General features: G+C 41.9%; 1 protein-coding gene across 1 annotated transcript in view; it reads left to right on the plus strand.

The window, feature by feature from the left end:
• Window positions 1–5473, plus strand: part of LOC115164616 (E3 ubiquitin-protein ligase DTX1) — a 57060-nt gene extending 51587 nt beyond the window's left edge. Inside the window, exon 10 of the mRNA XM_029717294.1 lies at window positions 358–5473. Coding sequence (XP_029573154.1) covers window positions 358–582 — 225 coding nt within the window. The 3' untranslated portion in view covers window positions 583–5473. The remainder of the gene's footprint in view (window positions 1–357) is intronic.
• The last annotated feature ends 4790 nt before the right edge of the window (window positions 5474–10263 follow it).

Raw genomic sequence — 10263 nt, forward strand, 5'->3', positions numbered from 1 at the left:
GCCTAGCGGTTAAGAGCATTGGGCCAGTAACCAAAAGGTCGCTGGTTTGAATACCCGAGCCGACAAGGTGGAAGAATCTGCCGGTCTGCCTTTGAATAAGATAACAACTACTCCCTGGGTGCCGATGAGGTGGACGTCCATTAAGGCAGCACCCCGCACCTCTCTGATTCAGAGGGGTTGGGTTAAATGCAGAAGACACATTTCGGTTGAATGAATTTAGTTGTGGAACTGACTAGGTACTGTATCCCAATTCCCTTCCATACCCCCCTTGGATGAACTAGAAAGAGAGATGGTAATTACAGTGCACTGTGAGCTGCTGTATCTCATCTACCTGGGCTCTCATCTGTCTGTCCCCAGGTCCTGAAGCTCCTGATCATGGCGTGGGACCGCCGCCTCATCTTCACCATCGGCACGTCCAGCACCACGGGAGAACCAGACACCGTGGTGTGGAATGAGATACACCACAAGACAGAGTTTGGCTCCAACCTGACGGGACACGGCTACCCAGACCCCAACTACCTGGACAACGTTCTGACAGAGCTGTCAGCCCAAGGGGTGGGACAGGACAACCTGAAGGACTGAGAGGGGGGGACAGAGAGGCCCCAGAGGACCACCTCCCATATCCATATCTGACAGGGCCTCTGAATGAGGAGGCAACATGCAGGCCAGATAACTGTCTTTTACTCCCCACACCCAAAACAGATCTACAGACCCTCATGTTCTGTATGTGGGCAAACTAATATATAGCAAATGACATAATAATGACACGATAACGTCATGATTGTGTTATACTGTTATTTGCATTTACCTAAACATAACTGTAAAACTTTTCCGACTGCTGTCTCTTTGTCCATGCCTTGAGCATGTGTATTTCAACCTGATAGGTTAAAGGAATGTAAAGACAGGATTTAAAACAGATCTCAATGTGTACTGGCTATTGTGGGGTTTAGACATTGCTGCACATCAACAGTCATTGATTCCTCTGAGACAGGATACTGAACCTCCTCTTCTGTACTGACATCATGGCATTGGAGGAGATGTCTGTTCACTTTTGTTGAACAGTTGGCTAGGGCTCTGAAGGCTCTACATGTCGGGCCCCATTTACTCAACTTTTTTCAGATGTGCATTTTTGAAAGAATAGGGAAGTGATTTATCAAGTTGCAGTTGGTGTTTGTGTGGAAATCTTCAGGAGAATTTTAATATGCAGAATTTACTTCTATAATTTGAAAAGCATGGTTGCAATTCCAGATCAGAATTGTATTCGTCTAATTCACACCAAATCTACACAGTTCAACTTATGACATGCTGATGTGGTTGCTAGTGAGAGTCTTTTCAAAGTGAGGCCTATTGCTTAGTTTTAGCTTGGTGGTTTTCCACACCAAAGCTGTCTGTAGATCTGAGTGGACGGTCACGGCTATGTGATTCTCAGAAAGGAGAGAGGGCTGTTTTACAGTGCTTTGCGCCATTGGCCAATGAGTCTGTTGAATGTTCAAATGCACCACCTGACAGAGAGCCAGTCAGAGGATCTGAGGACGCAGCCGTCTTACAGTAAACGTCTATTCTAATGGTTTGCCAACCAGAGAGGATGCCTTTGGAAGTAAAACCTGATATAGGTACATACACAAGCATCTTACCGACCAGTTAGATGTTTGTTAATAAGGTATGCTCCTGTAAGTTAAGAACTGAGGCAGTCGAGCACACCTCGCTCCACTCCAAGGTTAACCTCATTTGTTTTGTTGACACATTGATGATGCTGACCTCTGTGAATAAGCCTGCCTTATTATTCTCCCTGCGGAGGAGGTCCAGTTATTGGCATGATCTATCACACTCGCAGCACGTGTGTGTGCCTACTTGCGTGTGTGTTTGAGTGTGTGCTCTGGTGTTAATAAGTTCTCTGGCCCTCTAGACCTTGAACACAGGAGCAGAACATGCTTCTCAGGGAGCGATGTCCTCCTCAGAGAAAGACTCTTCTCTTCCAGGAGATCCATCATACAGTAGAGTAGGCAGAGCAGCCCTCACACACGCACACGCACACGCACACGCACACACACACAACCTGTGATGTACAAGCCTGGTGTTCCTCTCTGCTCTGCGGTGCTGGTTTGGATGCATGATGAGCCTCTGCTGTTCCCTGGTGCTGCAGCCAACAGACCCCCACCCCACCACCACCACTACCCAATACTGTTTGATCCCTCTGAAGGCTCTGATACTTAGGTCTGATACTGCTGTATGATACTTAGGTCTGATACTGCTGTATGATACTTAGGTCTGATACTGCTGTATGATACTTAGGTCTGATACTGCTGTATGATACTTAGGTCTGATACTGCTGTATGATACTTAGGTCTGATACTGCTGTATGATACTTAGGTCTGATACTGCTGTATTATACTTAGGTCTGATACTGCTGTATGATACTTAGGTCTGATACTGCTGTATGATACTTAGGTCTGATACTGCTGTATGATACTTAGGTCTGATACTGCTGTATGATACTTAGGTCTGATACTGCTGTATGATACTTAGGTCTGATACTGCTGTATTATACTTAGGTCTGATACTGCTGTATGATACTTAGGTCTGATACTGCTGTATGATACTTAGGTCTGATACTGCCGTATGATACTTAGGTCTGATACTGCTGTATGATACTTAGGTCTGATACAGCTGTATGATACTTAGGTCTGATACAGCTGTATGATACTTAGGTCTGATACAGCTGGATGATACTTAGGTCTGATACAGCTGGATGATACTTAGGTCTGATACTGCTGTTTCCCCTTTCCTCAGCAGCTAGATGAGCTCATTCTACAGTAGGATTACTCAGAATGTTGTGCTATAAAGTACAGTATGTGAAGCTGATGTTGCACTGGGAATTTCAACTCCCTTTGCTCCCTCCTCCGTTCCGTCCCCACAGATTCTATGCCCATAAGCTAAAGAGTTCTAAGGTTTTAGCGCTCGATTAAACCCATTGATATGTAAAAGAAATGTTCCCGTGTTTGTGGAGACTGCTTTCACTGTAAACGCTGCATTTGTCGACTCAATTGGGAATGACTTTTACATTTCAATCGTGCCATAGCACTGAGCTTCCACAATACAGATTGTATCGAGCCCTAAGTCTGATGATGACATTTTGTGATGTTTCTTTTACCTAAAACAACAGTTCTTCTTTAGGTTGCATAATTCTCTCCTCGAGTAGGATCTGATCAATTTTAATGAGTGGAGATGTTGGTGTAATCCAGAAGAGATTTGTGTTGAGGTTTTATGGTGTGCCACCCACTTCACAGGGTTTGATCCTTTAAATGCTTTTGAATATTTTGGACTGAATCATAGTCTTCCGTAGCACTTTGAGGCAGCAGTTTTCTTTAATTAATCCTTTCATTTTTGGAAGATGTCTTTAAATGTATTGGCTACTATAGCTGCTGTTTTTTATTTTCATGTTTATAAACTTGTCTTGTATTGCTTCAAATATATATACAGTATATATCTATACATTTGCAGATGTGATCTACCTTTAAATGTACATGTATGCTCAATTTGAGTCGTATGGTGTAAGTTTAATTTATTTTTATACTCTTCTATATAAGAAAATAAACATTCACATCTACCCGTCCACATATCTATACACACAGAAACATATAACATGAGTAGATCAAATCTGGCATATGTGATTTGCCAGTATGTCAGGGACTGTTGAAATGTGTATGCTAGGTTATGAGCGTCTTATACTGTATTAGCAGTAGTCTTAGCGTTTGCTGCTGTTGTTAATGTAGATTCTGTGAAGTGGAGCCCCTGAGGGATTCAGTAAGTACAGTAAGTCCCTCTTTATTATTTGTTGGGGGGAGTTTAGCAGCATGACGTCGACCCTATACCCCAGATGGGTCATTGACCATAGAATTCTAATTATAATTCTGTTATTTACCTTGTATAACCTAAGAGAACCAATAGGAGGATACTGTCAGTACCTCAAACTGGTGAGAATGAAAAACAAGAGCCATTTTGTCTTTTCATTTCTTCTTTATCTTTTTGCAAGTTGACACATTTTAAGCTTTTTGTCACCCTCATAATGGGGAAAAACAGGAAAGAAATGATTTCAGTCTTATCAGGGAATTTTCCATTTTAAGTGAGACTCATTGAGTTGTACAGGGAAAATGTTTTCAGTTAATATTTCAAGACCAGATCATGCTCAGATTTCCAGTCTCCAAATGCTTACATATGTACCTGTAATATTAATCAAATATTTCATTGTCTAGGTCTCCTCAGCTTTACATACAGTCTGTATACTTTCAGTGGTCTGTACATGGGGAGTTTTATTGTGAGCATACATTTTATGGTCTAGTTTTGGACAAAGGAATAGAGTTTATGCAATTATATATGCGACCAATTTGTACCTTATGTGTAGCAGGAGGCATCAGGAGGTGTTGGGGACAGGAGAATGGATGTTCATCATTCTGTAAGGCGTGTCCATTTGTGACCAAAGGAGACAGTGATCCAAAGGTATAGCTCAAATGCTCCATATAGGAGAACACATATTTTTTATGTATTTTTTAAAAGATTGATTGTCTTCAATTGAGCATTCATAGTGTGCAACATTGTTATATTACAGTAAGGAAAGAAACATTCCATACGATTCTCCATAGCATATATTGATTAGGTGTGGGATCCTTTCTCATGAGTTTACCTCACAATCACATTGAAAACATCCAATAGCATATTGCACTTATCTGTGTACACAGATATGCCCGCAAAAAATTGGTGTGTGTGTGTGTGTGTGTGTGTGTGTGTGTGTGTGTGTGTGTGTGTGTGTGTGTGTGTGTGTGAAAATGCTTGGTTTAAGCTTCTAAAATATCCAAGCAATAGACATTTGGGGGCTGAAATAAAAAAAATCATAGAAGTGCATGTTACTCAAGACGTCAACAAGTCTGCTGACAAGGCAAAAATGTTGTATGTGAAAAATGTTATGGAGTCATTAGAGATGTCATCGAGCTGTGTCCTGTGTGGACTGGCATGGTGGACTGCTCCATACTCCACTCTTTATCTGTGTGTTTTGACCTCTGAAGAGGGTTTGATGGAGAGAGATGAGCATGAAATAGCACTTTGCTGGTCCTCTCTCTGTTTCACATAAAAGGTAATCAATCGTATGTATCAAGTCATCATCTGCATTTTCAATGCCCATTTTTTACAGACAAAATGTCAGAGAGCCATGTGGCTATGGTTCAACATTCACATTTAATTTCTCATCAGAAGCAACATATTACATATAAAACATTCAATAAAACACACAAAGAGAAATGGAGATTTGAAGTGTAAAATAAAATGAATGACAAAAAATAAAGGCAAGATTAGAGACATTGACTAGACATTAAAGGGCTCTGAATCTGAACCAGTCTCTATTGGATTGGGATGATTTTGTTGCATGTTTGTTTGTTTCATGTGGAAAATAAATGTGCCCTCAACGGGGTAGTTTGTTTGACCTTTTCTCTCCTCTCGTTCTTTACTGTCTTTCGTTACCATCATGTCCTTGTCCTTTCGCTCTTCCGTTCCTCTCTTCTCCGGGCTGCCCTGTGCTCTGAGCATCGTTATGCAGTAAATTTTGCTTTATGGTCATTTTCTGTCACTGGCTGATGAATGTTGGTGATGTGTGAGAAAGATGGAGGCTGGGTATGCATGCAGGCACTGGGGTGAATACTAAAGCAGATACACCCCAGTCCTCCTGCTTCCCCACCAGACCTGGAGGAACAGCTTGTGGGGCTGTCATGGGAGGTCTCCCTGGTAATCCCGAGGACAACCTGTCTGTCACGGGGCGCATCTCCCCTTTCCCAGTCCTAGCCGTGACACAGCAGCTCAGATGGTCTGACACCCCAGACCCCCTCCCTCGCAGCTGAGGCCCACTCCTCTCATCACTCAACTCCATCACCAAGGAGGGTGTTAACCATATCAGTCCTGAGACCTCAGCAAAAAACGGGCTTTTCATTTATCTGACTTTCATTTATCTGTCCTTACATTTAGCTTCACAATGACGTGTTTTACTATTTTCTTTTCAGGACAACCAGAGTTAAAAGTACAACACACATTTTTTGGACATAAACAGTTGCATTAGTGCTGAGCGAATAGTGCTTTTTCAGGTCATTCAGTTTTGGTTCGATTACTAAAAAATATTCAATAATGTTTCTATTATTTTTTTAAAAACATGAACTGTATTATGAAATAGTGATCTTTCAATGATTTTAGAGCTTTAAAATGGAAATTCCAAAGCAAAAAATAGTGAACATTCAATTGCCAAAACATTGAAAATATTACATTGTCTTTGTCAGGTCCACATCAATAGAAAAATAGGAAATTACGATGAAAAAAATAAATACAAAAAATCAATATCCACATCTTCGGCGCCCGGGGAACAGTGGGTCAACTGCCTTGCTCAGGGGAACGACAGACTTTTACCATCACTGAGCTGACAAGGTAAAAATATGTCGTTCTGCCCCTGAGCAAGGCAGTTAACCCACAGTTCCCCGGGCGCCTAAGACATGGATGTCGATTATGGCAGCCCCCCACACCTCTCTGATTCAGAGGGGTTGGGTTAAATGTGGATGTTATTGCATGTTATTTTGGCATTCAAACGTGTCACATATCAGTTTGCAAACAATGTAAAAAAAAAAGATATGTCATTGAGTGAGTAAAGACACATACAAACATGGTCTCTTTTTTGTAAGGCAGCTCCAAAATGCAGGTGTTTCAGCCTAGCTCAGTGCTTTCTGAGTATACATATCTCCCTGGCATATTACATCATTATGCAGCAGCATACAATACATTTTTGGACTCACCTTGTTGTGCTGTGCTCACCTGAACAGGAAGGTGGTCCTTCTTGTGGGCAAATTTTGTCATGAGACTTTGTCATCAAAGTCTGGTATTCTCTGGATTTGTGGTGCTTTCAAGACAACTGGGAACTCAGAATATAACAAGGTCGAATCATGACGTCAGTGATCTTCAGGTTAGAGCTCTAGAAAGACCCAGAGTTCCCGACTTGGAATTCCGAGTTGGATGACCGTTCAAAACATAGCTAGTTTTTTTCCAAGTTCCCAGTTGTCTTGAGCTGACTGAAGTCTGAAATTTCCCAGTTCTGAGTTTCCAGTTGTTTTGAACGCAGCAGAAGTCATGCCGGATTGACAGCATGGTCAATGTATTCAACCTTTACTGGCCCATGGTGTTGTCTGTGAATATTTATCCTTTTAAGCTTGGAGAAGACCCAGACATAAACCCAGACTTGGACCACACACCCACTCCACTGAATAGCAGGCTAGTGGTTGCTTTGCAACGCTTGCAGTTAGCCACTGATTCCTTCCAAAACATTGTTGAATTTGCGAATTACAACGTGTTGTGTATTGTTTATGTCCAATGGCTGATGAGCACCTATACGTTTTATTTATAATTTTTCTTCATATGACAAGAATTGAAAAGGATTTTCCAGTAGATTCTCGACCAGATTCATGATGATGACTGCTTGTCTAGCTTGCAAGATAAGATTTAAAAAGTATGATGTGGCATGATCAGTCCAATCAAAGCTATGGTAGATATGTGATTTGACATAATTTTATATGTGTCCAACGACCTTGAGCCTTCTTGGATGGGCACTTCTAATGTAAATCTAAGGCAGCACCCAAGAGGCTTACATTTTCGAGCTCTCCCCGTAGATTTTACGGTGACATATCCCCGTGAGTGACAGAACACTGAGCCAATCACAGCGCAACTAGAGAACATTGCCAACCCCTACACTCTATTTTCCGCCGACTGCTCCACCACCACAGAAAGCACTGAGCTAGGCTGAAACACCTGCGTTTTGGAGCTGCCTTACTCAAGAAAACAAAAAAGAGACCATGTTTGTATGTGGTTTTATTAACTCAATGCTGTTGTTTTTTTTACCTTGTTTGCAAACATATGTGACACATATTAATGCCAAAATAACATGCAAAACAGGCAACCATTTTTTTTTGTTATATACAGTGGAAGTCGGAAGTTTACATACACTTTAGCCAAATACATTTAAACTCAGTTTTTCACAATTCCTGACATTTAATCTGTCACGGTTGTCGTCGGTGATGGAGGACCAAAACGCAGCAGGTACGTGTAGGCGCATCTTGACTTTTATTAACTTTCAAAATGAACGTACAAAAATAACAAAAAAAACACAAACAATCAACAAAAACAGTCTGGTAAGGCACAAGGCGAAACGCAGAACAATCTCCCACAAAAGACAAACAAACACACCCACATATATGGGACTCTCAATCAAAGGCAAATAGACAACACCTGCCTTCAATTGAGAGTCCCAACCCCAATGAATCCAAACATAGAAACAGACACACTAGACTCAACATAGAATTCATGAAACTCACCCAGTGCCCAAAACCCCGGAATACTAAATCAAATGCCCTCCTAACTCATACAACACCCAGAACCACATAAAACAAATACCCTCTGCCACGTCCTGACCAAACTACAATACTAATTAACCCTTATACTGGCCAGGACGTGACATAATCCTAGTACAAATTCCCTGTCTTAGGTCAGTTAGGCTCACCACTTTATTTTAAGAATGTGAAATGTCAGAATAATAGTAGAGAGAATGATTTATTTCAGCTTTTATTTCTTTCATCACATTCCCAGTGGGTCAGAAGTTTACATACACTCAATTAGTAATCAGAAGCATTGCCTTTAAATTGTTTAACTTGGGTCAAACGTTTCGGGTAGCTTCCCACAATAAGTTGGGTGAATTTTGGCCCATTCCTGCTGACAGAGCTTGTGTAGCTGAGTCAGGTTTGTAGGCCTCCTTGCTCGCACATGCTTTTTCAGTTCTGCCAACAAATGTTCTATAGGATAAGGTCAGGGCTTTGTGATGGCCACTCCAATACCTTGACTGTGTTGTCCTTAAGCCATTTTGCCACAACATGGAAGTATGCTTGGGGTCATTGTCCATTTGGAAGACCCATTGCAACCAAGCTTTAACTTCCTGACTGATGTCTTGAGATGTTGCTTCAATATATCCACATAATGTTCCTCCTCATGATGCCATCTATTTTGTGAAGTGCACCAGTCCCTCCTGCAGCAAAGCACCCCCACAACATGATGCTGCCACCCCCTGTGCTTCACGGTTGGGATGGTGTTCTTCGGCTTGCAAGCCTCCCCCTTTTTCCTCCAAACATAACGATGGTCATTATGGCCAAACAGTTCTATTTTTGTTTCATCAGACCAGAGGACATTTCTCCAAAAGGTTTGTCCCCATGTGCAGTTGCAAACCGTAGTCTGGCTTTTTTTTAGGGTGGTTTTGGAGCAGTGGCTTCTTCCTTGCTGTTCTTGCCATATTATGGCAAGAACAGCTCAAATAAGCAAAGAGAAATGACAGTTCATCCTTACTTTTGGACAGTAAGGTCAGTCAATCTGGAAAATGTCAAGAACTTTCAAGCGCTATGATGAATCTGGCTCTCATGAGGACCACAACAGGAAAGGAAGACCCAGTTACCTCTGCTGCAGAGGATAAGTTCATTAGAGTTATCAGTCTTAGAAATTGCAGCCCAAATAAATGCTTCATAGAGTTAAAGTAACAGACATCTCAACATGAACTGACTCAGCTGCGTGAATCAAGCCTTCATGGTTGAATTGCTGCAAAGAAGCCACTACCTAAGAACACCAATAATAAGAAGAGACTTGTTTGGGCAAAGAAACACAAGCTTTGGAAATTAGATCGGTGGAAATCTTTAATTTGGTCTGATGAGTCCAAATTTTAGATTTTTGGTTCCAACCGCCTTGTCTTTGTGAGACGCAGAGTAGGCGAACGGATGATCTCCGTGTGTGTGGTTCCCACCATGAAGCATGGAGGAGGAGGTGTGATGGTGCTTTGCTGGTGACACTGTCAGTGATTTATTTAGAATTCAAGGCACACTTAAACAGCATGGCTACCACATCATTCTGCAGCAATACGCATCCCATCTGGTTTGCGCTTAGTGGGACTATCATTGTTTTTCAACAGGACAATGACCCAACACACCTCCAGGCTGTGTAAGGGCTATTTGACCAAGAAGGAGAGTGATGGAATGCTGCATCAGATGACCTGGCCTCCACAATCACCCGACCTCATCCTAATTGAGATGGGACGAGTTGGACAACAGAGTGAAGGAAAAGCAGCCAACAAGTGCTCAGCATATGTGGGAACTCCTTCAAGACTGTTGGAAAAGCATTCAAGGTGAAGCTGGTTGAGAGAATGCCAAGAGT

The sequence above is a fragment of the Salmo trutta genome, chromosome 27 (genome assembly GCF_901001165.1).
Source record: "Salmo trutta chromosome 27, fSalTru1.1, whole genome shotgun sequence".
NCBI classification, from domain to species: Eukaryota; Metazoa; Chordata; class Actinopteri; order Salmoniformes; family Salmonidae; genus Salmo; species Salmo trutta.